At 50.6% G+C, this 26,787-nt stretch overlaps 11 protein-coding genes across 11 annotated transcripts; 4 read left to right on the top strand and 7 right to left on the bottom strand.

Annotated features, from left to right (window-relative positions):
• Positions 1-863: 863 nt before the first annotated feature.
• M438DRAFT_262137 (POZ domain-containing protein) lies at positions 864-1,305 on the bottom strand (the record flags this gene model as incomplete). Its single annotated transcript, XM_029899793.1, has 2 exons — positions 864-1,117; positions 1,176-1,305. The coding sequence occupies 2 exons, from the start codon at positions 1,303-1,305 to the stop codon at positions 864-866; spliced, it is 384 nt and encodes a 127-aa protein (XP_029765608.1).
• Positions 1,306-1,479: 174 nt separating this feature from the next.
• M438DRAFT_360919 (NAD(P)-binding protein) lies at positions 1,480-2,885 on the top strand. The gene is made up of 2 exons (XM_029907467.1): positions 1,480-1,489; positions 1,543-2,885. The coding sequence occupies exon 2, from the start codon at positions 1,627-1,629 to the stop codon at positions 2,545-2,547; it is 921 nt and encodes a 306-aa protein (XP_029765609.1). The 5' UTR covers positions 1,480-1,489; positions 1,543-1,626; the 3' UTR covers positions 2,548-2,885.
• A 307-nt stretch (positions 2,886-3,192) lies between these two features.
• Positions 3,193-4,239, bottom strand: M438DRAFT_264114 (uncharacterized protein; the record flags this gene model as incomplete). Its single annotated transcript, XM_029899926.1, has 2 exons — positions 3,193-3,419; positions 3,693-4,239. The coding sequence occupies 2 exons, from the start codon at positions 4,237-4,239 to the stop codon at positions 3,193-3,195; spliced, it is 774 nt and encodes a 257-aa protein (XP_029765610.1).
• A 732-nt stretch (positions 4,240-4,971) lies between these two features.
• M438DRAFT_370582 (uncharacterized protein) lies at positions 4,972-6,470 on the bottom strand (the record flags this gene model as incomplete). The annotated part of the gene is made up of 2 exons (XM_029908199.1): positions 4,972-6,356; positions 6,410-6,470. 2 exons carry the CDS (start codon positions 6,468-6,470, stop codon positions 4,972-4,974), a joined length of 1,446 nt encoding a protein of 481 aa, XP_029765611.1.
• Positions 6,471-6,973: 503 nt separating this feature from the next.
• On the top strand, positions 6,974-7,969 carry M438DRAFT_261689 (Metallo-dependent hydrolase; the record flags this gene model as incomplete). Its single annotated transcript, XM_029899784.1, has 1 exon — positions 6,974-7,969. A coding segment is annotated over one exon (996 nt), but the record flags the coding sequence as incomplete, so codon positions are not given.
• An 876-nt stretch (positions 7,970-8,845) lies between these two features.
• Positions 8,846-9,772, top strand: M438DRAFT_6387 (uncharacterized protein). The gene is made up of 2 exons (XM_029910216.1): positions 8,846-9,258; positions 9,326-9,772. The coding sequence occupies exons 1-2, from the start codon at positions 9,082-9,084 to the stop codon at positions 9,614-9,616; spliced, it is 468 nt and encodes a 155-aa protein (XP_029765613.1). The 5' UTR covers positions 8,846-9,081; the 3' UTR covers positions 9,617-9,772.
• M438DRAFT_360923 (MFS general substrate transporter) lies at positions 9,746-11,965 on the bottom strand. Its single transcript, XM_029907468.1, has 4 exons — positions 11,352-11,965; positions 11,260-11,299; positions 10,994-11,200; positions 9,746-10,941 (listed from the first exon to the last, which is right to left on the bottom strand). The coding sequence occupies exons 1-4, from the start codon at positions 11,665-11,667 to the stop codon at positions 10,047-10,049; spliced, it is 1,458 nt and encodes a 485-aa protein (XP_029765614.1). The 5' UTR covers positions 11,668-11,965; the 3' UTR covers positions 9,746-10,046.
• Positions 11,966-12,136: 171 nt separating this feature from the next.
• Positions 12,137-17,373, top strand: M438DRAFT_360924 (P-loop containing nucleoside triphosphate hydrolase protein). The gene is made up of 14 exons (XM_029907469.1): positions 12,137-12,482; positions 12,533-13,049; positions 13,108-13,325; positions 13,378-13,657; positions 13,713-13,796; positions 13,846-13,995; positions 14,047-14,801; positions 14,860-15,022; positions 15,069-15,383; positions 15,436-15,544; positions 15,603-15,674; positions 15,733-15,848; positions 15,907-16,993; positions 17,062-17,373. Exons 1-14 carry the CDS (start codon positions 12,303-12,305, stop codon positions 17,276-17,278), a joined length of 4,263 nt encoding a protein of 1,420 aa, XP_029765615.1. The 5' UTR covers positions 12,137-12,302; the 3' UTR covers positions 17,279-17,373.
• An 810-nt stretch (positions 17,374-18,183) lies between these two features.
• M438DRAFT_263084 (Pkinase-domain-containing protein) lies at positions 18,184-20,278 on the bottom strand (the record flags this gene model as incomplete). The annotated part of the gene is made up of 2 exons (XM_029899862.1): positions 18,184-18,737; positions 18,790-20,278. 2 exons carry the CDS (start codon positions 20,276-20,278, stop codon positions 18,184-18,186), a joined length of 2,043 nt encoding a protein of 680 aa, XP_029765616.1.
• Positions 20,279-21,278: 1,000 nt separating this feature from the next.
• Positions 21,279-24,563, bottom strand: M438DRAFT_330430 (uncharacterized protein; the record flags this gene model as incomplete). Its single annotated transcript, XM_029903316.1, has 2 exons — positions 21,279-22,412; positions 22,704-24,563. The coding sequence occupies 2 exons, from the start codon at positions 24,561-24,563 to the stop codon at positions 21,279-21,281; spliced, it is 2,994 nt and encodes a 997-aa protein (XP_029765617.1).
• A 1,203-nt stretch (positions 24,564-25,766) lies between these two features.
• M438DRAFT_330431 (GTPase CDC42) lies at positions 25,767-26,551 on the bottom strand (the record flags this gene model as incomplete). Its single annotated transcript, XM_029903317.1, has 4 exons — positions 25,767-25,838; positions 25,898-26,297; positions 26,351-26,470; positions 26,532-26,551. The coding sequence occupies 4 exons, from the start codon at positions 26,549-26,551 to the stop codon at positions 25,767-25,769; spliced, it is 612 nt and encodes a 203-aa protein (XP_029765618.1).
• Positions 26,552-26,787: the final 236 nt, after the last annotated feature.

Genomic DNA, 26,787 nt, shown 5'->3' on the forward strand with positions numbered 1-26,787 from the left:
CATTGAGTTACTAGTTCGACGCCGTCGAGGAACATGCATATACGACGGCTTGGGCATCAACCCTACTCCTTCGGCCGTAGAGGAGATCGATCCCAAGACGCTTGATACATGCAGGACAGGAATAGGAACAATGTATACAGGTAAGAACAGCGAGAGTGATAAGGAAGGTATGATAGTAGAAGTAGCTATATAGGTGGATAGTCTACACCGACCACCCCTTTTGTCATGAAGAAAAGAAAAGGCATGGTGGAATATGTAGGCACGCAATGAGACTCGCATACATCACGGATACAAAGACATTGCAAGTCAATTTTAACGCGTCGAATCAATCTTGGAACAGTGATGAGGGCCTGGTACTCCCAAGGAAGGGGAGACAAGCGTGACAATAGAAGTTCCTGAACATAGTTTTTGTGTTCGTCACATTTGCAAGCAACTGACAACTGAGTAACAAGGGAAGGGGAACCGAGAGGGTATACGTGATTTGTATTGTAAAGAGGATGGATGTGATCTTGACGAAATGTCTCCGACTGATATAAAGTCCGACATCCCAGGTGGAATTAATCGAGGAGAGGGACTGAATAAAGCGGAATGTTGGGTGTAGGACCAACTATAGACGCCGCATCGTGGAGGAGTGTAGATGGCGGCGTATATGCTCGTGGTCCAAGTGTTGGGGTGATCATAGTCTCGTGGTTGTATTCATACTGGTTCTTTTGCAAAGGGCGTGAAGGATCTTCGGAAGAGGCGATGATTGTATTCGTTGGAAGCAATGCTGGTGAGATGACTCTGTTGAGAGAGCATTAAACGCCACAAACGCCTTGCTGGTATGCTTGGAAGGAAGACAGAGGAGATTCGTTGCAGATGCGTCAGGTTTCATCAGACTGGGAGGATGTGTTAGCATGGCAGACAATGCTGAAGAGAAGGCGAGGTGGATTACCATTCAGGTAGTCGGCCGCCATGAGCAATTCAAGACAGAGCTCAGGCGGAATGTCCAGGTCAGGGACACCAGTCGAGTCGCGATTCTTTTCATTGTAGTAAAAGTATTCGCACACCTTCTCGAGAACCATGCCATTGATGTTTTCAAACGTGCATCTGTGCGTCTTTGACTCTGCGAAGCCATCTAGAGAGAACAGTCAGCTTGTGAAAGGTTGGAGTGCGGCCGGAGAAGGAAAACGCACTGATGGGGTCAAGCATCCTCTTGATGGCGCCAGACAGACAGGCCGAAGTTCTCTGCACCAAGAACTCGAAGCCGTCGTTGCTGACCAGCGTGACGTAGTCGGGCGCTGAAGTCTGCTCTGTGTCTGCCATTGTCGATGTTGTGATGCGAGGATGCGCTTGTTTGTTGAGAGAGAGAAGAAAGGCTGACCTGGAGCTGTGGGCGAAAACACGTCGACTGCCAAGACATGCACTTGATCCAAGCTTCATTGTCCATTGACTTCCAACTTTGCCCATCTTGACTTCTTTATCAAACACAATTGAATTCATCAGAAAAGTGAGGAAACTTCAATTCATGTAGACAAAACACCAGGCTAAGTGATTCCGTAGCTTTCATACCTGTTCAAAAAAGAAGATATCAATTTTCACCAATTTGAACCGCATCTCTGTTTCCAGACCATCACACTCCCCAAAATGTCCCACCGTCTCTTTTCAATACCAGGCATATCCAGGATACAAGGAAGTTCATCTTCCCTCCGAAAAACATCATCACTCAACTCAATCCAACCCTTCACTCAAACACGCACCCTCAAAATCTACGCCTCTTCCAAACACGCCCTCCGCAGGTCAACCTGCCTAATAACCGGCGCCTCCCGCGGCATAGGTCGCGCCATCGCCATCGCCTTCGCCAGAGAAGGCGCCCGCTGCCTCCTGATCGGCCGCGACGAAGCCGCTCTAAAAGAAACCCACGACCTCTGCACCTCAGCCCGCGGCAGCATCGGCCGCCCCCACAGCATCATAACCGGCGATATCACCACCCCAGACTTCTGGAGCACATTGGACAAACACACAGCATGGAATGCCGAGAACGGGAAACTAGACGTCCTGGTGAACGCGGCGGGGATAACGCATTCGTCCCTTTTGCTCCGCACGACTCAAACCCGTGTGGATGAAATCTTGGCTACGAATTTGTCTGCTGCGATTCAAGCTTCTCGTTTCGCGGCGAAGAAAATGTTGAAGAATGCTCCTCATACACCTGTCTCAGAGGCACGACGTGGACATATTCTGAACATTTCCTCTTTGTTAGCTACCCATGGAGGCGCGGGCAGTGTAGCTTACGCAGCATCCAAAGCAGGCATTCTCGGCTTGACGAGAAGTTTAGCGGCGGAATTGGGGCCTAGAGGGATAAGGGTAAATGCCATATGTCCTGGATACATAGAGACTGATATGACGAGAGCCATGTCCGAGGCGGCAAGGGAGGCTGCGGTGGCGAAGATTCCGGCTGCGAGGTTTGGTACCGTGGATGAGATTGCTGATGCGGCTGTTTTTTTGTCTGGGAATCAGTATGCCAACAATACTGTGTTGAACCTCGATGGTGGGTTGAGTGCTGTATAGACAGGACGTTTGGACATACGCACTTCCCTCCTTTCCATGGTCTTGGTTTCGTCTTCCAGCAGCAAGTTCTGGTCGAAACTCTGATGGGCCTAGCAGTGAAAGTGATACGTGTTCTGCACTGGTGAACTGCACATAGACGAGAAGGGTTGGTTCTTAGGATTTCATTGTCATCATGTCTTGTGCGTCTGACCACACTGCCATAACATCTATAGAACGCCATGTATTGATGCAACCTTGCCAACTCCGAGCCTTTTTAAGGACAGTCCGCTCGCTTCATGCAATCGCAATCATGTATATCATAAGACAAGTCGTTAGAAACCATAACCGTACCCGCCAAGGTCACGATCATTTCGCTTCTGATTCAGCTATTCAAAAGTCAGCAATGATGTGATGGATCAAGAGATCAGATTGAAGAGGTAGATGTGCTCGCGGACATGAGACGCAAGAGAAGGTGTGATACTCACGGACCCAGCTCTGCTTGAGAGTCCTGATCACTCCAAACGAAGAAGGGAGAAAGACAACAAATATGTCTTCAGAGACTTCCTGATCACGGCTTGACACCATAACGCAAGACATCCCTTTCCATACTCCTCGTCTTCCGAAGCAATCTGCGAAGACGAAAAGGTTTCACGAAACCACAGAGATTTATACCTTTGCTTGAATGCTGCTTGCTTTTTGGTAGGCCTTCTCCTCTTCGGCCTTTTGCTTTGACTCGGTACGGTGCAAGTTGGACTGCTCTTCTCTGCTGAGCGGCTGGTCGTTTCCCGAACGTCGTGCGCGGCTTTGTTCGGTCTCGACGAGTATGACTCGACCGCTTCTAGGGTTGTTGCCAAAGTTGTATGAACGATACTCGGTGTTGTACCAGCCAGTACCTGGAACTCTGTGAGAATGTGGATGATGATGTTGCATGTGCTCGCGGAATGCTAATGAGGAAGAGGAAGAGGTTTGCGTATCGCGACTGAATTGGTGGTGGTGGTGATGATGATGATGGTGATGTGATGAGTAAGCATCAGATCCAGATCCACTTTCAGATTGGGATCGGATGTGACGCAGACTGGTGATAGAATCGGGGGGAGGGGGAGGGGCATCAGATCGCCGACGGTGACGATGACTATGGAGGGGAGGATTACCGGCTGAAGGAGTACCATCCATTTTGTGCGTATCCATCCAATCTTCGGTGAAGTAGTGGAGGAAACCACCGTGAGTAACAACGACAATCTCCTTCTCAGGACGGTTGTACAACCACTCTCTGGCGATTCTTGCTCGGTCGTCGACGGCTGAAGCAGTTGCACCCCACTTGCCGGTCTTGTTGTTCCAAGCCTTGGCTTGAGGTGTGTACATGTAGCTCAAGTCGACTGGCTGACCCTTGAACTCGGACTCGAGCACCCTAACATCGCTTCCTGTGTCACAAGGCAGGTCGGATGTCTCTTGGAGCTCCGGTAGAGCGTACACTTTCAAGTGCTTGTTCTTGATGGCCGGTGTGAATGAGTGGAGAGCTGTATACACGGTACGCTTTAGAGGAGATGCTACGACGCCGTCGACACGGTCCATGAAGGGAAAGTTGGCTTGAAGAGCTTTGCATTGTTCCTCGCCGAGTTGTGTGAGCATTGGGTCATGAATGGCATGATTTGCGACGCTGGTGTTGTGGAAGCCTTGAGCATGGCGCACGCAATGAATTGTGACCGGAGGCATTGTGATACTCGAGTGAAGATGATCCGAGGTGGTTGGTCGAATACGAAAGCAATACAGGGATGACGATAGGATGGAGTATAGGGACGATGAATTGATGGATGGTCGCGAGTGTAAAGACAAGAGAGAGAGTAGCTACAAAGAAAACAGATATCTTCTCGGTCCCGATCTACACGAAAACATCGGCATTGTTTGTCTTGGTACAGGCATGACCGGAAAGAGCGACTCGAAGCAGTCGAATAGGAATCAGACGCTTGTCATCGTTAATTTGTGCTTTGTGCTCTGAATGCAGGAACCTCCAACGTCACCTGGACCCTGCATTCCTGTCGATCATGATTGACACTGCGGCTCAACTCCTTCTGACCGCACTTCTGAACAATTTACTCTCTTCATTTTTGCCAGCACTCTATACAGACCGTCCCTCTTCGATCCCTTCAGTACATCTGAGCATTTTATTAATTCATGATTGATGGTTTTATTGATTCTCTGTCTTTCCAGAGTTCGCACAGCCCCCTCGATATATCGTATTCGCATCCCTGTGGTTACTCCATGGGGAAGCTCGGTATATGTGGAGGTGTAACAACACCGAACCAGCCGAATAACTTCATAAACTGCCCATAATGCATAGCTGATTGACCTTATAGCCTGCCCATCCTTGACTCCTGTTTCCCTAACGCCATCGCTAATCAATATAGCACCAGCTCAAGCCCCTGCCGTCGGTCAAAAAAAAGCATCCTAATGATTCTTTTGTCTTGCCAGCCATAGGCCAACAGCTTCGCGAGCCAGATCGGTACCCCACGCGCCGTCCTTTCCACCTCTGCGGAACTCTTCACCAGCATAACCTTCATCACCGGCACCTCTTCCAGCTTCGGCGAGAATGATTTCGAGGTCGCGTTGCTGACTTGAGGTCCAGCGTTTGACGAATGTGGCAGGGTCGCGAGAGAGGGAGAGGAGGAACCTGCGCTTCGAGTTGAGGTGACGTGCCTTTTCGAGGAGAAGTGCCGTATCATCGTTGATTTGGGTGACCTTCTTAAGGTTGGCCATGTGCCTAGGCGATGAGATGATGGCCTGCATCAAGCGTTTGGTGGTGCTGGGGACCTTCACACGCACATCCCATATCATGTACTTGGATGGCGGTGTGGATGCGTCTTCAGGAGCAATGTAGTCCTTGTCGACACGGATAGTGTAAGGGAGCTTGATGGGCTCGAGAGGAGATAGATGTGGAGAAACGAGCTCGGGAAGGTTGGGGAAGTAGGCGAATTCGTTGTGGAACAGCTGCTTGAGGTAGTCGTCGCAGTTGATGCGACGCTCGTCATCATGGTCGATCAGCTTGAACAAGCGGGCGTAATCCCAGATGCCCTGGACGACTTCGGCGCGTGTAGCAGTGTCCATGTCGAGCATCCAGGCAAGAGGTGGGCTCAGCTTGAAGCGTTCTGGCAGCTCGTCGAGGTAGAGGTTGATGGTGACTTGGAGCTCCTCATCGCTCCTGCGACCAAAGGCAATGCAGTCAATATCGGCTTCACCCTCCTTTTTCACCCACTCGATCTTGTTGAAGGCATCTGATTGTAGGGCAGCAGGACGGTTGAAGTCGACGGTGACGCGCTTGAAGAAATGCGACATCTTGATGGGGGCCATAGGTGGTAGACTGGCCTTGAGCTCCGAGTCCTCGTCGGCGTCATCTGAGCCTTCGAGCAGCTTGCCCTCAATCTTGACACGGTAGCGAGCTTGGTTGTCTGCGAAGTCGAAAGTACCGTCCTCGTTGAAACCAGCGTTGCCGTCGTTGGCCATCTGCCAGGGCTGTGCTTCGGCTGTGTTGCTGATGAACAAGCGCAGGACACCCTCTGATGGCATCTGTCCAGACGTGCCTTCCAGGATGTCTAAGCGTTTCTTTGTCATGATAGCATCCAATCTCTTCTCTTGGTCGCGTAGCTTGCGGTATAGAATGGCGGCATCGGTGATGACTGCTTCGGCGAGGTCGTCGTCAATGTCGAGGTCTGTCGGCTTGCGAGCCTGTCTTCGCTGAGCTTCGCGTCGGCGCATTTCTTCCTGTTGTTGCTGTGCTTGGGCGGCTTGTGTGGCTGCTGGCGCATGGGCTTGATGGTTCGCTGCGTACATGGGACCTGTTGCGAATTAGTGAATGCCGGATTCGCAGCAGGGATTTGAGTCAAGATACCAGGTCCCGTAGGTCGGCGCATCTGCCCAGGAGCTGCAAATCCTCGTGATGATGGCTGCATTATGTCTATAATTCGATGCGACAATAACTGAAAGTCGGACGCGCAATTAACCCTCCTTCAAGACGCGACTCGGGATGCTTCTGAGAGACTCCAAACCATCGGCCTTTCCAACGCCGACAACTTGAACCGAGGTTCCTCCGCGGATGGGGAAGGTCCTACCTGTGCTACTGTCACCTGTGAACCCTCTGACGTCTATGATTGTGCCTTCTTCCACTTTCCTCCATAACTTTCACCAAGTAACAACCATGGCCACTCGATCTCTGGCTTCCTCGGGCATTCATGTCGATTCCGAATTGAAAATGGTTGATGATACAGATACGTCCGCTTCCGCTAGTCTACAGCCCTTTGGACGCATCCACGACATCCTTAACGTATCTCTACCCTGTACTGAACCTGGTTCTCGTTGGGACCTCAATCTTTCTTTCTCCGGAGCTGTTGACAAAGTAAACCCACACGATCCTGCTCTCCTCGATGTTCTAAAGGATGACACTTCATCTCCACACATAGACGGGTCTGGAGCTCTTCTGGTCCCTGCTCTCTGCCACCCGCACATCCATCTCGATAAAGCATATCTCCTTTCTCATCCCAAGTATGCTCATTTGCAAATTGAGGAAGGCTCATTCAAAGAAGCTATGGAATTGACCTCTAAAGCAAAGTCCGACTTTGAGCACGATGACCTGCTCGAACGTGGCTTACGAGTTATTGATGAAAGTGTGCAAGCAGGAGTGACATCTATGCGAGCATTCGTCGAAGTCGACCAGATCGTGGGACTGAAATGCATAGAGGCGGGCAAGGCTCTAAAGCACAAGGCCCAAAACCGCTGCCATGTCCAGTTGTGTGTGTTTGCTCAGCTTCCTTTGTTCTCCGGTGACGATGACGGTGAAGGAATCAGAAGCCTCGTATCGGGAGCTCTTGATCCGTCATACTCTGTCGATGTTCTTGGAAGTACCCCGTACGTTGAAGATGACCGCGAGAAGATGAAACAGAATGTGGAATGGACAATTGATCTCGCTCTTGAGAAGAATCTGCATTTGGACTTCCATCTCGACTACAATCTTGATACTGAGATTGAGCCATTGGTGTGGCATGTGATTGACACTCTCAAAGCCAAGGACTGGACAAAGCGTACCGACAAGACAATTGTTCTAGGCCACTGTACTCGTCTATCACTCTTCAAAGACGATGAATGGAAGCGCTTGAAGGGCGAGATCGGCGACCTGCCCATCAGCTTTGTTGGATTGCCCACCTCTGATCTGTTCATGATGCGAACAGAGAGTGGCGCTCGAAGAACTTTGCCTGTGCCTTGTCTGATCAAGGACTATGGACTCAATGCGGCAATTTCGATCAACAACATTGGTAATGCTTTTACACCTCAAGGCAGCTGTGATCCACTCTACATAGCAAGCTTAGGCGTAGGTGTATATCAAGCTGGCACCAAAAGAGATGCCGAGATCTTGTATGAGTGTGTATCGACAAGAGCCAGGGCTGCTATTGGACTTGCTGGTAATACCAAAGAAGAGTTTTCAAAACTTTCAATCAACACTGGACAACCATTGGACATGCTGCTCTTCAACAAAGATGAACCAGAATGGAGAACCAGACGTACCGTGCCGGAAGCAGTGTATCTCTACGATAGAGCTGGCAGGAGGACAGTAATCAAAGACGGTCTTTTGGTTGAATGAAGAGCTCTCAGCCCTCATACACACCTCTCCAACTACCCATCAAAATGATAATGTCATGCACCTCCACTGAAACCAGCAGCTTGCTGTGCTTTCTCTGGACATTCGTATCAAAGTCAAAACAATCTTGCCTCTTGATGGTCCCATGCCTGAAGGTGTTGTGAAACGGGAGAAGTGTCTGAATTTTGCAAAACTTTGTACCTTGCCACATTCTCTTCTCAGTAGTCATCAGACTCAAGTCCATCTCTCGACAGGACTCACAGTGTGTATGATGAGAGTATGCATGCAATCGAGACCTACACCACTTCATGGAACTGGACGTATACTTGGCATCGATTCAGCTTGGAAGTGTTCGTCATATCCACTGACGATTTTCCATCAACGGAGATGCGGCAGCAAGTACTTTGTAAGCTCAGTCTATGTCGTGGAGATAGCAAGCTGTCCATATTGCGGCCTTGATGCAAGGCTCCCTAAAACACATTTTACAGGCCAACAACTTCCAGACAGTCTCATGAAGTTGCTTGTCCCAGGTAGCACACTGTTCCTTAACGGAAGTACAACAGTATATGCTTCTGCGTGTCGAAGAACAAATCTGGAGAGGCCTAATGCTTCATGGACATGCAATTTGAGGATGTGGCCGCCGGTCTCCAAAGGAGCAGAAGACACTGGACCATTTTCGCTATGCGTAGCTCCTGCATCAGGCAGTCAGCATACTCGTACGTGTGCTATACTCCAAATTTCACGGAAGCCACTGGCTCGGGTATGGAGAGTGTTGGAGTTTCCCATCGCTTTGCTCACTTCACCTTGTCGTCGCCGAGAGATGAACGTGAGCAGGGGCCGCGAAGGTATTGCAACACCTCCCTCCACCCCTACTTAAGCTGGCTCTTCCGCCATGAGCACCCATCTCATCCATACAACACTCTACGTCCACAATGTCTGCTGCACCCACCCACTTCGCAGTCCCTACAAGCTCAGCTGCCCCTGCTATATCCGCCGCACCCACCGCCATCGAAAGACCTACTATGAATTCCTCAACCTGGAACAGTGTCGCCATCGACTTCCGTCCTAGCGACCCCGTCGGCAAAGGCAAAGGCATTATCCGCCATGATGTAAGTTCACATTCTCCCGCTTGCGTTACGATGTTTCGTTCGTCTCTCGAATACTGACATGTCGAAGAAGCAAAGCTATGGATTCAAAGGCAAGCAGCCTGCGCAAGACTCACCCACCACCCAAAACAACACTACCGCCTCCGACCCGAACGGCCACAATGATCCTGTCGCTGTCGTGTCTGACCAGCCTCTGAGTGAAGAAGCACAGGCAAAGCTTATCTTCCAACAATTGATGGCTGGAGGCGAAAAGCAAAAGGCCATCACTGGCAAGCACAGGACCCTCGCTGATGAGGATCCCGAGGCCTCCAAGAAGATGCACGAGGAGTATGCTCATTGGAACGCTCGTCGTGGTGTTTGAGCACCGTGCCACCGCAGTTCAAGATATCGCAGGATGATTCAAGCCGACATGAAGGAATAATCACAACATTCGCGATCAAGAAGTGAAAAAAGAGAGAGGGGTCCGCCATACATGTAGAATTAGTACACCATTCATCAACTTCACTCTTTGAATACTCTCACTGGTTCAAGCGGGTCTTGTTATGCTTATCTTGTGTCCACTGTCTGGTAGGGTTGCTTGGCTAGCTAGCTATCAGAACGCGCAAGCACATCGAGAGCTCGGAGAGTGCATGTCGAGAGCTTGACATGTTTGACCTTTCACTGGACACTCTTCGATCTCTCGAGAGCTTCTTCCGTTTCCAGAGTTATGTCGTCGCCGCATCCGGCGCTGGGAGTACTCGGTATGCGCAGTACCATATCCAAAGCCACGGAAATGCTTCGTCTACAGCTTGTCATTCTCCATCATTCTCCATCTCTTCGACCTCTCCTGTCCCCCGACGGATCAAAAACAACGCAATCGCTGAAACCGTACCAAGGACACCCAAACATAAGTATGGCAAGCCCTGCCAATCTCCACCCCATCTCATCCCGAGCACAAAAGTCGACGCCAGCAAAGGACTAGCCAAGATCGCTCCTGCCGTATTAAGTAGATTAAGAAACGTATACATGGAAGCCACATGTCTGGAATCGACAAAATGAGCAGCGATGGAGCGACAGATTGTTGTGGAGGAAGAGCCGATGGTAACGAGTAACAGACCACTAAGCACGCAGCCTAGTGTGGGACCAGCAGTGAGAAAGAGTCCGATGGCTAGAATAATGCCCATGGTGCGAGCGAGGAGTAGATCTTTACGCAATGGAGGGAATAGCATGCGGTGTTGGAGGAAGGATGATATGCGAGGGAGAATGAGGAGGTAGATCAAGATGCCGACTAGAGCTCTGGCGGACATGAAGTAGCCGAAGCGAGAGAGTGGCCAGGAAAAGCGTTTACTGACGTATCGCATGGCGAAGCCGCTGTTTTTGAGTATCAATTGCTCTCCGACGAATGATACGAAGATCAGACATAAAGAGCGTGATTTGAACATTGCCAGTATTTGGTTGAGGTGATGCAAGAGGCCATAGGGTTTCGGCTGTGCATCAATTGGACCTTGCCGTGGGCTGGAGGTTATACGTGTGCGAGCGTGATAGGTTTCTGGGATCGAGAGCGTCAATAGCATCGCAAAAGCCATGGCGGAGATGCCGATGGTGAAGGGTAACCAGGGTGAAACCGCCATGAGACTTGCCGCCAGGGTAGGCGCGATTAGATCTGCTATCATCCCACACACTGAAACGTAGAAGAAAGTGTTTGTCCTGCAGTTAATCAGCATTCGAGAACGGTATAGAAGCACAAGAAGTTCATCACCTTTCAGCTTCAACCTGGACATCGGTAATGATCGTATATATCATTGTCATTGGAATACCGGGACCGCCTCCTATGGCTTGAAAAGCTGTTGAGAACCAAATGGTCCAGATGGGAAAGATGTTGCGTTGCCATACAACGAGACCTGCCCAGCAACCGGCCAGCCATATACCGAGAAATGATAGTGCGAGGACCTTCGTACGGCCAATTCTGTTCATCATATCGTCAGAACAGGCAGTCGAAGCAGAGTAGGTTATCAGAAGAACTACCTGTCAGCGAATAAACCATACGGCAAAGCAAAAGTAAAACCTGCAGGAATATCAATCAGTTTCGCACGACGTAAGATGGTGTCCGAGCATACCAGCAATGGCATCGAGCATCTCTTGGATTGCTAGAACATAAGCCAATCTGGACTGTACAGCATCGACTCTACAATGCGCTTCATCCACATCAGAAGTAATGAACAATCCTCCTTCGACTGGCCTAGAAGCATAGTGTTCCTGGCATATTGCATCTTCGATAAGTCGGACGAATGGCAGACCGATCAACCCACCAGCGACACTTGTGATGACTATGACCAGTGCGACGAGGATAATAACTGATCTCGTTCGGTAGCTGCGAGCATTCGGGTTGAGTAGAGGCTCATCTTCTCTGGCAGACATCGGTCGTGTAGTCATGACGAGACATGGAAATATACTTTTCGCGAAAGCGATGAAGGGAGCCTTTCAGTGTAGCTTAAGTCCCTATGGAGAACATTCGGAAGTTTAAAGATACGCATTTGTCGTGTGTATCACTGCAGAATATATGAGCTGTCCCGAGAGAGTGGTGCATGGCTGCGAAGAAAAGCTTGCGGCACGCGCCAACGCTTGACCTAAAGACAAGCAATGAAACCAGTGCTTGATTCTGCTACCAATGATACATCTTGGCCTTATCTTTCCTGAGTGTGAAAGCCGATTAAGGCAGGTCCCGTTCATGATAGCGACTGCCAAAGTGGTGAGAAGGAAGGAAAAAGGGTCCAATTGATTGGCATGAGCCCCGCGCGTCACGCGAAGCCAATCGGATCAAACAGCCTCCCTAACCCGCACCTCGTTGATAACATCGACGACCATGATTGTTCGCAAGTTAAAAGGCATAGGAGCTTAGGATGTAGGAGCAAGCTTTACGGAGTCTACCCGAAGGACTGGGTGGCTACTAGGCTGCCAATTCTGAGACTTGTCCATGCTTCGGCCATGTCGCTGTATTTCAAGCAAGCGCCAGCCGCGGTGAACAAACCTTTACGTGACTTCCACTTACAGTCAGCCGAGACTTGTCCATGGACGTCTTTGCATACAAGGATGGTCGGCGTCAATCTGATTTCTCGATTCAATTCGAGAACATATTTTTCGTCATCGTACCCTCTTGTCTGTTCCTCCTTTTTGGTCCATGGCGAATCTTCTGGCTCGCAAGGCAAAGACCATCGGCTACATCAGAAACCTTGCTTCGCTGGAAATCTGTTGTTATCACTCTTTGGATTACAGTGTAATAGAGTACTGACGCCAACAGGTCATAAACGTTGCATATTGTGCGATTGGGCTCAGTTTGCTTGTAATTTATCTGAAGCAGGACAAAAATGGTATCTCAATCACCGCCAACACATTACTCGTCCTGGATGCAGTCGCAATATGTATACTCTCATGGTACGAACACTGGAGATCGTCAAAGCCGTCCTCAATTCTTGGAGTTTATCTCTTGTTCACTGCCATGACCGACATCGTTCGAATACGGACTCTCTGGCTTCTCGATGACACTGCTCTGGGTAGCTTACTCACAGCGTCTCTAGCGATCAAACTGGTGATGATAGTCCTCGAAGAAACAGCCAAGACATCAACGCACCGCGAGAAGTCTCATCAAGTAATGGATCAGGTATCTGGCATCTATGGCAAATCTCTTTTCTGGTGGGTGAATGGTGTTTTGAGAAAAGGATACCACAAAACCTTTGTGCTGCCGGATCTGTCTTCGCTGGACAGAACAATGATGGCGGAAGATCTTGTTGCACGATTCCAAGTGTACTGGACCACGTGTGAGTCTAGATGACTGCCAGAGCGCGCATAGGAACTATATCTGACCCTGAATCATAGTCGGGAATAGACCAGGAAGACTCATTCTCGTCTCACTGGGCCTCATCAAGTGGCATCTGCCATCTACGATTGCCGCACGCGTACTGGTTGTAGGATTTAACATTTGCCAACCTCTTTTGATGGAGGCTCTTCTCAACTTCTTGCAAAACGAGAACGAGGGAACGAACGTTGGATATGGTCTTCTTGTCGCTTTTGCTCTTGTGTACCTCGGAATGGCGGTATTGTCGACCTTGTCTCCCGAAACCGAACACTGTTTGCTAATCGATGCAGGTGTTCAACGGCATCTATTATCGCAAGGTCTACCAAAGCGCCGCCACTATCCGTGGCGGTCTCATCGCCAATATCTACAGGTCAACTTTGTATAGGCGTGCTACTATAGAAGATGACTCGAAAGCTCTCACATTGATCAGCGCTGACGTCGATAGAGTGTCCAATAGTATGAGGTTCATGCACGAGTTCTGGGCAGAGCCGCTGCAAGTAGCAATCGCAACCTGGCTTTTGCAGAGACGGGTGGGAGTATCATTTGTCGTACCTATCATTATCACTCTACGTCAGTGCGGTCAGAACAGGGATGCTGTATAAGTCTTTCGCTGATGACTTAACAGTAACAACATTGGGGGTCTCGTTCGCCTCACGGTGGACCCGAGTATACCAAGAGAAGTGGATGTCTGCTATTCAGAGTCGAGTCGGTCAGTAATCGTATCTTGTCCAAAGCTTCTAGCTGACAGGTAGCATTAGGAGCTTCGTCTGCAGTGCTCTCTTCCATGGAAGCCTTGAAGATGACAGGATTTACCCAAAGCTCATCTATCATCATCAAACAACTCCGTGAGACTGAGGTCAAAGCGGGAAAATCCTTTCGTTGGCTTGAAGCTCTGACGGCGACTTCAGGTATGTATTCGAAGTCCACGGCAAGATGGTTACTGTATCTGACGAAGCCAGCCTATCTTCCTGCTTTGCTTTCTCCACCAATCACATTTGCTATCTTTGTTGCAGTCTCGTCGGCTGAATATGATGTCTCGAGGATACTGACATCACTATCGCTTCTGCAGCTCATTACGCAGCCTCTGTCTTCCTTGTTCCAGGTAGTCGTGCCTTTTGTGGGTGCTTTTGCTTGCCTAACACGGATTGGATCATACCTGGAAGCCGGTGACCCCGAGTCTGAAGGTTTGTCTTCAGAAGGCGCCAGCGTGCGGCATGACACGGTCATGCATAACGATGTTGACAACGGAGTGGAGCTGACTGAACCGTGGACGAGGCTTTTGCCTGTGCGTGGACAGCGAAGTGCAAAGCCATCCATCATCATTAAAGATGCGGACATTGGCTGGAACACCTCTACAGCCGTTCTCCACAACCTGAACGCGACTTTCTCAACCAGCTCTTTCAACTTCATACTCGGACCAGTAGCAAGTGGCAAGTCTACTCTGATCAGAGCTATCTTGGGAGAAGCCAAGGTTATACGTGGATCAGTCGTTTCACCCTGGTCAGCGTTTGGATATTGTGATCAGAAGCCTTGGCTTCAGAGTGCTACGATCAGGAAAAACATCATCGGATACTCAACTTACGATCCAAACTGGTATGCAACTGTCTTGCATGTCACATGTTTAGACGAGGACATTAGAGTGATGTCAAAGGGGGATCAAACTCCGGTCGGAGATAGTGGCACAGCCCTCAGCGGTGGGCAGAAGAAACGAGTGGTACGTTCATGCTGTGTGGATACCATGTTCCTTCGCTGACCGACTTTTTCTTCTTCAGGCCCTCGCCCGAGCGATCTATTCGAGATGCAAGGCACTCATCTTAGACGATCCTTTCGCCGGCCTCGACTCGGAAACACAAAGGATAGTTTCTCAGCGCGTTTTCGGCCGTGAAGGGATTCTTGCTAGAAACACGGACATAGTCATCACAACGACTACCTCATGTAAGCTATCATTCTAGCGTATCTACCTCAGCTCTGATCCCAGCAGTGACGCCTATCTCACAATACGACCATGTGGTACTGCTTGGTCAAGATGGCCAAGTGCAAGGTCATGGATGTCTACAGGATCTACAGCCATTGCTTCCAAATGCTCTTGTCCTTGAAGGTATAAACATCAAGCCCGACTCTGCATTGCAACAGGAAGAAGCACCGACGGTGCATGTTCCAGAGACCGTCAAGTTGAACCGTGGTAATGCTACAGATGCAGCTGTCTTCCTGTATTACTTCCGTTCGATCGGAGTGCTTTCTTTGGTGGCGTTTCTGATGCTTACAACGTCGTTCGCCTTCTTTTCTGTGTTCCCGAGTAAGCATCATTCATCGATCTAGAGACTTGAATTCACACTTATCGACCACAGCAATATGGTTGCAATGGTGGGCCGAGGCCGGTAACAACGCTAGCCTGTATCTTGGAGTGTATGCAGGATTGCAAGTTTCGGCGGTGTTTTGTATACTCGCACTTTGCAGGTACGTCAAGAAGAACGGCCTCACAGATCTTCACAAGTTCACTAATTTCATTTTCCAGCTTGACATTGGTCCATATGGTAGCAAAATCTGGTCTACATCTCCACAAGACCATCCTGGCGACAGCAATGAAGTAAGGGAGAGCAGTTTGACTTTCTCATATTCAATCGTGCTAACTATTTACCAAACAGTGCATGTTGGCCCTCCTTTGTTACCACAGGCTCTGCGGATATACTCAACAGGCTCACCCATGACCTTGGAATCATCGATTCCGAGTTACCTGAACTACTGCTGGATCTAGTCTGTGGTAAGTTTGCTCAAGCCTGCATTCGTCATTGCGCTATCGCTGACATGGTGCAAAATAGTTGCGTTCACTCTCGTTGGCCAGGCGATACTCATTGCTAGATCCAACTGGTATATTGCCGCAGCTTATGTGCCACTGATCGGTCTTCTCTGGGCCATACAGAAGATCTATCTGCGCACCTCAAAACAATTGCGACACCTCGAGCTCGAAGCGAAAGCACCTTTGTACCGCCAATTCACCGAGACTCTGGCTGGTCTTTCGACGATCCGAGCATTCGGCTGGGAAGAGAAGAGTATCGCTACTAACAACGATCTTATCGACCAAGCGCAAAGGCCATACTATCTTCTTCTCATGGTGCAGAGATGGTTGAGTTTGGTCCTGGATCTCATCACCGCAGGCATTACGATTTTAGTCGTCGGACTAGCCATTGCACTCAGAGACAGTGATTCGACTGGCTCAGTCGGTGTTGCACTTCTGAACATCATGTCTTTTGCGACATATACCCGTCTAGTGGTTGTTCTCTGGTCAAGCACCGAAACAGCACTAGGCGCCGTCTCCAGAATCATGACATTTGAGGAATCTATACACCTCGAGACAACCCCAGACATTCTTTCGCCAACTACGCCAACTGCTCTCGGAGCCGGTCCGATCATCTTCACCACTGTCTCTGCATCTTACTCTTGCCCCTCTAACCCTCCCGCACCTTCGACCCTCAGCAATATCTCCCTAACCATTCCTCCCGGAGCTAAACTCGGCATCTGCGGTCGCAGCGGTAGTGGAAAATCCTCCCTCGTCAAAACACTCCTCCGTATGCTCGACATTTCCACCGGCAACATTTTTATCTCCGGCACCTCCATCACTTCTATTTCCCCCAACCTTCTACGTCAATCCATCACCACCGTCACCCAAGACCCTTGGTTCCTTCCTGGAAGTGTCGGCTTTAATTTAGACACCACTGCCACTATTCCACATGAGGAAATGATAGAAGCACTGCAGAAGGTGGGATTGTGGCATATCTTCGCACCACAAGGTTTAGAAGTGACGATGAATGAAAAGGTGCTTTCGCAGGGGCAGAAACAATTGTTTTGTTTGGCCAGAGCGTGTGTTCGACCGAAGAAGATTGTCATCTTGGATGAATTCACCAGCGCGTAAGTTTTCCTACATCTCATCACCATCGCCCTCAAGAATCACCTATACTGACTTTTGGATCTTGTAGCGTTGATACAGAAACCGAAAATCTAATGCTCGATGTCGCCAATCAGGCTTTCAAGGAAAGCACTGTTATAGCCGTAGCACATCATTTAGATACGATTAAAGACTACGACATCATCGTTGTAATGGACAAAGGCGAAATCGTCGAGACTGGGCAGCCGGGTGAGTTGTTGGAGAGGCAAAACTCGAGGTTTAGAGACATGGTTGAGGGAGGGCGGTGAATATGGGGAGTAATGTTGTTGATCTCTTATGTTTTTCCGTCCCGCTCGATTCTTTGTTTTGCTATGTGGTTTTCTAGTTACTGTTCAATTGCCGTTTGATCATGTCTGTCATTTATCTTCGCTCGTAACTCATGCATTCTTGAATCTTGATCGGTTACTGTACTCCATCGCCCCGACTGCTCACACTCGCCCCTTCTGTAAAGTCGAACGAGAGGCATGGTGAAACTTCGAAATTCGTAAAGCGATCTACTGGTTGTTTGACTCGGCGTACCGTGGTGGAAATCAATGGCCTACAGTACACATCTGCACCCCTATCATACAACACATGAGAGAAAAAGCAAAGCGACGAGAAAGGCGATAGAACTCGAAAGCAAAAAACGGAATATGTTGTGGAAAAATGGCATTGAAGACTAAAAGAAACTATCGGCTACAGAAGGTCAAAAGAACTACACGCTACATCGCTGTATTCGGAACAAAGAAGATTCCACCATTGGTGAACAGAGGGTAAAAGAAAAAAAGGCTATCTCTAGTCAAGCAGTGATAGAGAGAAGAAGAAGAATGATAATGAAAAAAGAGATAAAACAAACTCCATACCAACGCCAATATGTCCGGTTCGAAATAAATGGGTATCCCATAATAGAGCCCTCCACCAGTCTTCCTTAGTAGCCCGCCGTGTTGTGTAATAGTTATAGTTGTTATGTGTACTCATGTCCAATCTTGATGTGTGTTGTGATCGACCGATATATATGTCGACGTTGGTGTGTGCGTGTGTGTTGTTTTCGTAAAAGTATGTGGACGTGTCCAGGAAGGATATAGTCGTCGAAAAGGAATGGTCGTCGTGTTTCGTCAAAAATCGACCTCATCCCAAAGCTTCGTCGTGTGAAAAGTGTTGCGACTCACGGCGATCATAAAGGCTCGGTGTCATCAAAAGCCTTCAAACCGCCCTCAACCTTTATCCCCTCCTTGACCCAGTCCATCTCTTCAATCTCGCCCAAGCCCTTCCTTCCCATCCTGACCTTTTTGAGAAGTCCCTCAACCACAGCTCTTGCTCCCTCCCATCCCTTGAACTCTTTGCTTCCATCACGCTTGTCATCCCACTCTCCATCTTCATCGCCGAATTTACACCACATCCAGTCTGCGCGTGCTATACGATGGGAAGGACGGGAGCGTTCGGGCTTGCCGGGTGGGCAGTCGAAAGGTAGACGACCTTCCATGAGAGCGTAGAGGAGGACACCAAGAGCCCAGCCATCTGTGCTGCGACCGTCGTAGGGTTGGCCAAGGAGGATTTCGGGAGCGGCATAGTCTTCGCTGCCGCAGCGGGTCGTGAGGAGTGGCGACGCTGGAGGAGCAGAGATGCGGCGGGAGAGTCCGAGATCCGTGAGGCAGATTAGCGGGTAAGGGTGTGTTTGAGGGTTTTCTAACTGTGAGAGAGCATTGTAGGCGGGTACAACTAGGACGTCTGTGAATTGTGTCAGTGATTTGGTAGGGGATAGAAGATATAACAGACTTACTCTCGAGCTTGATGTCGCGGTGGACGATATAGTTGTTGTGCAAATAGCGGACAGCTCCTACCAACTCAGCAAACATGCGTTGCACCATTGCAGGTTGCAGGATATTGCGGTGTTCGCTGGCCAGCTCAAACAAGTCACCACCAGGACAGTAGCTCAAGACCAACAAAGCACGTTCGTCGGTATACTCGAGCGCCTTGAGTTGTACGATCGAGGGATGTGACACACTCTTAAGAATGTCAACCTCTCGCTTCAGCGATATTTCAATGCGTTCCTCATCGGCACCTCCTGCCGGCCCATGTTCGACAATCTTGACTGCGACCAGTTTCCTTGGGTTCAAGTGTTGTTCGTCATAGGGAGTATTCGGCGGTAAACGCTGCGACGTGGCCAGGATGACCTTACTGAATGTGCCTTGGCCTAGAGAACGTACTGAACGCCATTTGCGCTTGCGGTCCTCGTGTGCTGATCTTACGGTGAAGTACTCGACGTTGTCCTCGTCCTCGGCTCCACCTATGCTTTGTATGTCTTCCTCCTCGTTCTCTCCATCCATCATGCCCTTACTCGAGGGTGGTGGTGAAGGCAGAACCTTGGCCGAGTCCACGGATGCTCTCATCATGCCCGTCGCATGCGTATGAGGGTGGTCCTGAGCTCTGCGCTCATCGTCTGAGGAGGCTGAAGGTTGCACATAGCCGCGCTGCTGAGCGAGATAGTGTTCTCTTTGCATCGGCGCCTCGTTCGGCGGCGTAGTTGTGATATGAAGACCAGCCGGTCCAACTGTGACGTTCCTCGGCCGTACGTTGTGCATGGCTTCGGGTACAAAATCGCTAATGCTACGATTGCGGTTATGTTGCTTGCGGAAGACAGAGTCCATGTTTTGTACCGTCTGGGCCTCGACGGCGGCATGCATCAGACTCCCATATCCCTTCTTTTTCTTGTGCGGTGAATCGGGCGGTGGCATGGATGACGACAGCATACTTGTTGTCGGCGGCGAGGAACCGAGTCTCGAGGGAGGTCTTGGGGTGGTGTGATCGAAATGGCCGCTTCGTATCCTCTTCCACGGACCAGGTGAATTGGGGTCGTTGAGCATGATGGGTGAGGGTAGCGGAGTGAGATCAAGCATGGCGGCCAGAGCGGGCGAAGCAAGAGCCGAGTTAGGACTCAAGCTGGCGGTTGACAGATTATGGCGTAGTGCTGGTGTCAGCAAAGGTGAGGCAGCCGGGTGAGACGAGCGAGAGGATTCGGTGTTCTCTTGGTGGTTGGAGGGCTGCTTGCCGTGGGCAATGCCTGGAGGGAGGTCTGTTCGGATCTGGAGGCCGGCGCTGGCGGCGTGGTTGTGACGGAAAGGTAGCGCGTTCGGGTTAGAGGATGATGAGGAGAAGGGAGAAGGAGTGAGATCCGAAGACAGGTCGCGGAGGTGGTGGGTATGAATTGACGGTAGCTGGGTGGTGCTATGGCTGGCAGCCACTCTACCGTGGATGTTATCGGCTTGCATAGCAGAGTGCCAGAGGGTGTTGGCAGCAGCATGCGCCGGCGTCTTTGGCGGCTCCGACATGTTGCTGCGCGAATGCACCTTAATATGCCTCACATGCACCGACGTCGTCTATCGACTGATACACGTACGGGGAAGGAGCGAACGACTGGATAAATGGGAAAGACTGCTCTAGTTCACGTCAGAGGCAACGACGACCTAAAGCCGTTTTCTTTGTCTCCCTGCCCTCCGGCCTTTCGCTTTACAGTCATGGCTTTCATTCTTGGACCCATTCCCCACTGCCAGCCAGGAAACCGTCCGTGCCTGTCCTTCTCGCCGATCAGAGACCGCGCTTGATCCACGCGTGCCACGCTCCATTAACGTGCCCCTCGTGAGCCTCTTTACGACTGACTTTGCCCATCTGTCAAGGTTTGAGATTCCAGGCCTCCTTTCCTCGAGCAATCTGCCTTGCCACTTCTAATCTTACACCATCGGGGGATGTGCTGTCTATCATCTGTCAAGATGCTATTAAAAGATACCACGCTCTTGAAACGACAGAGACACAGAGACACAGAGACAACAGGCAGACCAATAATGATCGACAGGAAATCTAATGGGCAACTTCAATCTTTCTTATTGGATGATAAACCACTAGTCAAGAATCCTCCGACCAGCTGTGAATTGATTTATTTCCTTGCTTTTCGACCAACTACCACCACCTTTTTTTCTACCAACTTTTTCTCTACCAATTCTATCAAAGCAAGGTTTTTCTCTTCTATCATCTCGGAAACAGATGAGTGCCCAAACTCCGTTGTGTTGTGTCGTGTAATTCATGGTTCGTGAAAGTCGTTTCGCGTGAAAGACCAACCTCTTCCCCGCTGCGTTGCGAAGAAGCCAAAACGCCATTTCCGTCGTATGACCGATGTCGCCGTTGTGGAAACCGCTGCCAGCCTCAATAACCACCGAGACATTTATTCGCGTCATTGACATCGGAAAACATGCGAATGGGAATGTTCAAAACAACCTAACAGGTGTCGTCGTGGTAGTCGGTGTAGTCGCCGGCCATGTTGGCGTACTCGCGAGGCTCCTCATTAGGGTGAGCGGTGGACCAGATGTGCTCGGTGAGGGAGGCGAGGCGGTCGTGAAGCTTGCGACTCTTCTTCTTGAGAGAGTCGAACTCTCTGGCCATCTCGTCGTGACACTTGTCGACACGAGCAAGGATGCGCTCAGTGTCAGCCTTGTTCTGCTCATGACCCTTGGTGATGATTGGATAAAGGGCGTCGATGACCTTGTCAGCGATCAATTGGACCTTCTCATCGTCCATGCCGAACTGGACGAAGGCAATGCCGATAGCATCGACAGACTCGCGAATGTTGTCGAGTTGAATTTGGAATTTGCCGTCAGACTTGATGGCGCGATCCATCTTCTTGGTCATGTCGGCCAGGCGCTCGACGTTCTCGGTGTGAAGATCGCTGATACGCTGATTCATACTGCGAAGTGACTTGCCAAAGTCCTTGCGCTCGCGCTCAGCCTTGACGCGAGGAGTCCACAGTGAGTTGAAGGCATTTGAGAGAGGAGTCTTAAGAAATTCGCTCTCGCGGGATCTCTCATCGTCAGCATCCCCATCTACCCCCATGGTGGTGTCGTTGTCCTTGAACGAGCCGACTTCGCTCAAGTTGATGCCCAAACCACCCTGGTCCTTCTCCATATAACGTTCGCGCAGGGAAGGCGAGGAGCTTTCGCCGCTAGTGCGACGAAGTGGGGGAGGAACAGCACTGGGGTGCTCGTAGGTGCCGTTGGCGAAGTTGTAGACCTTGTCAGGTGTGACTTTTGCGGCATAGACAGAGTTGCGGATAGCCGACTGATGCTTCTGGGCGTTGTCCACAGCAAAGTCGTGGGTGAAAACGGGAGTCTCAGCTCCGTTGCGCTTAAACTTGTGATCCTCGGGCTTGTAGACATAGTCGTTGGGTTCCACAGTCTTGATGTACTTGATAGGCTGCTGTATGCGGGGACCGGGCAGCATCTTGTCTGCGTAGCCCATGCCATAGCCGAGCTGTCTCATCTCTTGAGCCTTGAAGGCTGGTGAGTTTTCGAGAGAGTTGGGAGGTACAGGAGTAGTGACCTTGTACTCCTTGTCAGCGTTGTTGAAGGAGTCGTTCTGATAAATTTGTTAGCGACGATGTTCTATCGATCTGGGTAGGAAGAGGGCGATGTATGGGATAACGTGGAACTATCACGGGGAATATGGGGAAGCAAACAGGTAAGACGTAAAAACGTTCTGCAGCAGCGAAGCAATGATAACCAAGCTCATGGGAGAAAAGGTAGGATGCTCATACAAGGAGGATGAAGGGAGATGGAGGAGGAAGAGAGATGGAGGAGGAAGAGAGATGGAGGATGAGGGCAAAAGGTGAGGAAGGCAATCATGAGGAAGAACGAGATGTAGACTTACGCGGAACACGTCGTTATTGCTGTAGATGCTGGGTGAGTAGATGCACGGCTTTGCCTTGCGCTTCTCCTCGATCTCAGGAGGTTGGTAGGTAGTGGCAGGAAGCAGACCACCGGGAAGCAGACCCTCCATGGAGTAGTCGGGGGCGTCGTCCTCCTCAGTAGAACTCTTGTTGGACTCCCAGGTACCGCGGTCGGTAGCCGGACTGTAGATCAAATTGGTAGGAATTGGAGGGGTTTGAAATTCCTCTTCAATTTGGCGGAAGAGCTCCGGCTCCACCTCCATGATACCAGCCTCACCCTTGAAGATGGAATGGGGCTTGTGATGAAGTCTGGCGACACCGGAAGGGACAACCTTGATAGGGCTGCACTCATCGCTCATGCAGACCAAGATAGTCTCGCTGGACTGAGGGGACTCGTTTCGGGGCTCATCGTTGTCATCATCGATGGCAGCAGCGAAGGCGTTGCCGGAGTAAGCGTCGGAGGGTCTGCAATTAAAGTCGGTGATGTTGGCTGACAGTCTGGAGTCAGGAGGAGTGTCCTTCTCGGGGACAGGAGGGCCCTTGTCGCGCTTGTGCTTAGGAGTCAAGGCATTGGACAAGGCGCGCTTGATAGAGAAGTCTCCCTTGGGAGAAACAATCGACTTCTTGGGAGAGGCAATCGATTTGTGAGGGGAGAAAGCATTCGACATGCCGGTCGAAACGTCAGACTTGCGAGGGTTTCTGATGGGAGAAGCACCTGCAACTGCTTGCTTCTCGGGAGTGAATTGCGCAAGCATGTTGCGTGCGCTGATGGGAGAATGTCCGAAAGACTGCTTCAGGGGCGAAGGGTCTTGAACTTGGTTTGGGCGCATACCTGCAGGGGCGGGATCCTTGACCATGTTTGCGTGAGGATTCGTGGAAAAGGTGGAGGGTTTCTTATTCTTGGTGGGAGTAAGAAGATTGGCAACTTTCGACGATGCGCTGTGTCTGAGTGAGTCGACGGAATTACCAGGGGGGTGAGACTGCGAGTGGTGAGGTGACTGCCTGTTTCTTCCGAAATACCAGTCACTGTTGTGCGTGGGAGAGCCAAGCAGTTGTTTGGCCTTAGGTGGAACACGGGGTACACTTGAGTCGACGGTAGGGTTGTTTGCGTTCGACACGCGTGCGGTCTTCACTGCTGACCCGGCAGGCTTGGGTGACAAGTAAACGGGAGTTCTCTCGTCGTCGTTGCCAGTCTTCTCGTAGTCTTTCTCCTCCTGGTACTCTTCGATGATACCGCGGGTAGTAGGCTCTGCGTTCTCGCTGCCAGCAGGCACGAGACAAAGGTCGTTTCCGGTGGGAGTAGGTCTAGCCATTGGTATGTTGTTGCGAGTCTCAGGAATTGCTGCAAGAACTCTGCGAGGTTTATCTCCGAATACTCGCTTCCAGGCTGTGTCAGAAGGTTCCGCCGTCACTTTCACGACGCGCTTCACTGCTCGGCCAGAGGGTATGATGACGAGTGGAGCTGGTCGGAGCTCAGGTATATCCAAGCTTGGCGGCAACGGGCCCAGAGCGGAGGATACAGCGGAAGGCTGAGCGGGAGGGCCGGGTGGTGGCGGCGCCGATGGTGAGAGTGGAGGCGGAGACAATTGCCGCGCACAGACAGCGGGAGGATGCTCGAGAGGCAGTGGAGCTGGAGGAAGCCTACGATCAGGCCTACTCCTACATGCCTCCTTTGGAGGTACCAAACCTATCAGGCAGAGGTAGGTATATTCCCTCCCCCATAACCTACCCTTGTGCTCCTCGAATCTGCGCACAGGATGTGTCTTCGGAAGGCGCAGGATGCTGCTAGGTAGTCGAGGAGGATGGGGTTCGAGGTCCCCAGCCTGGATGATGTATGGCATGGTGCCAGCAAAGGAGAGAACGAAGAAAGGTTGGTTTGCGCGAAGGAACAAGATCTCGAGATTGAGAGGAGGAAGGATGTGATGCGAATGAGGTCAGAACGATAGGCAGAGCCGGGGGAACCGTAGCTTTTGCGGATCTCCCCTTTTCGATCCAGTGAACCTAGCTGCTATGCTTCGGAGACCACTCTCTTACCGACCAAATGTCCGATTGTGTTTGCGCGAAGTGATTCGGAGTCTCCTGATTGCAGGCATCGATTTGAAAGAGAGTAGAGAAGAAGGGGTGGTCTCTACGTTAAATAACGCCAGCGAGCATGGGCCTGCACCTCATGACACCTGGATTCGACAACGACGGTGAGGTACTGAAGTAGCCAAGGGTACTGATGGTAACTACGCTGCATTGCGGGTCATATCGACTCTGTTGTTCAAGCGTCAGCAAGCATTTGACCAACTTTCGATCACACTGACCTGTACAACACACTACCGCTGTGATCCATCATGCGACTGATATCGAGCAGCAAGATCTAGAAGCGGCCAGCATCCACAAGGACATGTACGATCTCAATGGCTGGCATGGCATGGAACCAATACCACCTTACGTTGAGACAGCAAACATTCGACTTCTAACCGGCCATGAGAACTTCAGCATCAACATCAATATCAACAGAACCAAGGAACTCAGGAACAGAAAAACATTTCAACCGACTCTTGCCGTATGCATTTCTATGAAAATCCAACTCTGACCTTCTGGGTAAAGGCTTAAGAAAGAATGAAGGCCATGAGAAATTGTGCTTTGCATCTCAGCATCTTACAACAGCAGAGCAAAACATCCGGGGAACTTCCGATGGCTGGCATCAAAGCATCCACGAAGCTTGTCTTGGAAGAAAAAGAAAAAGAAAAAAAGGGTGGAAGAGAGCAAAAAAACTTGGTCTGGAAATTCGAAAAAAAAGAAGACTTGAAACCCCCCGCTTCTAATAAAAAAGAAAAGACGCAACCTACGACTAACTTGGGAAAATTCCAAAGAAAGGAGACTTGTAAAAAAGCAACCGAAAACTGCGCCTCATTGCGCCAGACACCATTGGAAGGGCGACGGGGAGATATCATTTGGGGTGGGTTCCGTGCCGGATGCGCTGTATTGAAGAAGATTGGACTGTTGTTTGGGTCGAGAAGGTCGAAGTAAGATGTATCCTCGAGCTGATGGCTCGTTTAGAGGATGACACACTTGTGGTTCTTCTTCTTCTCCTTGGTGGCAGGAGGCTCGAGGGCAGCGACGATGGCCTGTCATGGGTCAGCGTCATGGTCTTGAATGAACTACTGGAAGTAGGGTTGTATCTTACCTCGTCAAAGACGTCCTTGAGTCTCTCCTGGGTCAGGGCAGAGCACTCGACGTACTTGACAGCACCGAGCTCTCTGGCCATTCTCTCACCATCCTCTCTCTCGACAGGCTTCATCTTCTGCTCGCGAAGCTTGCGGAGTACGGGGTCCTTGTCGTCACGCTTCTCCTTAGGTGGGCGCAAATCGAGTTGGGTACCGACAATCAGGCAAGGGACGCCAGGGCAGTGGTGGTGGACTTCGGGGAACCACTTCTCGCGGACGTTCTCAAAGGAAGCAGGAGAGACGACGGAGAAGCAGACGAGGAAGACATCGGTCTGAGGGTACGAGAGAGGACGGAGACGGTCGTAATCCTCCTGACCGGCAGTATCGAAGAGTCCGAGGGTGTAGGGCTCGTCTCCAATCCTGTAACGCGTCAGTGTTTTTGCTTAGCACTGAGCACATGAGGCACAACTTACATGACAGTAACAGCATAGTTGTCAAAGACAGTAGGCACATACTCGGCGGGGAACTTGTTGGTCGTGTATGAGATCAACAAGCAGGTCTTGCCGACAGCACCGTCACCGACGACGACACACCTACACGCGCACAACAGCATTAGCGGGTGTATCCTATCTTGGAGGCATGGCGGCAGCGTACTTGATGGTAGCGACAACCATTTTGTCTTTAGGTCGAGCGTGGAGGCTATCCTGGTTGTAGGCTACGATCTGTGCTAGGTTGTGCTAACGAAGGGAAGCTGCTCAGGGCACAGCGAGAGCTTGCGATCTGAGGAGATGCGCAGAGGATGAGGTCGGTAGAGGCGATGCGACAAGGGAAAGTCGGCGATCTGTAGGCGCGGACGGCGGAGGGGATGGGCGCTGGCGTGAGAAAAGAGCTGTCAGTTGTTTCGTCGGCT

This window comes from Aureobasidium pullulans (genome assembly GCF_000721785.1).
Source record: "Aureobasidium pullulans EXF-150 unplaced genomic scaffold scaffold_1, whole genome shotgun sequence".
NCBI lineage: Eukaryota > Fungi > Ascomycota > Dothideomycetes > Dothideales > Saccotheciaceae > Aureobasidium > Aureobasidium pullulans.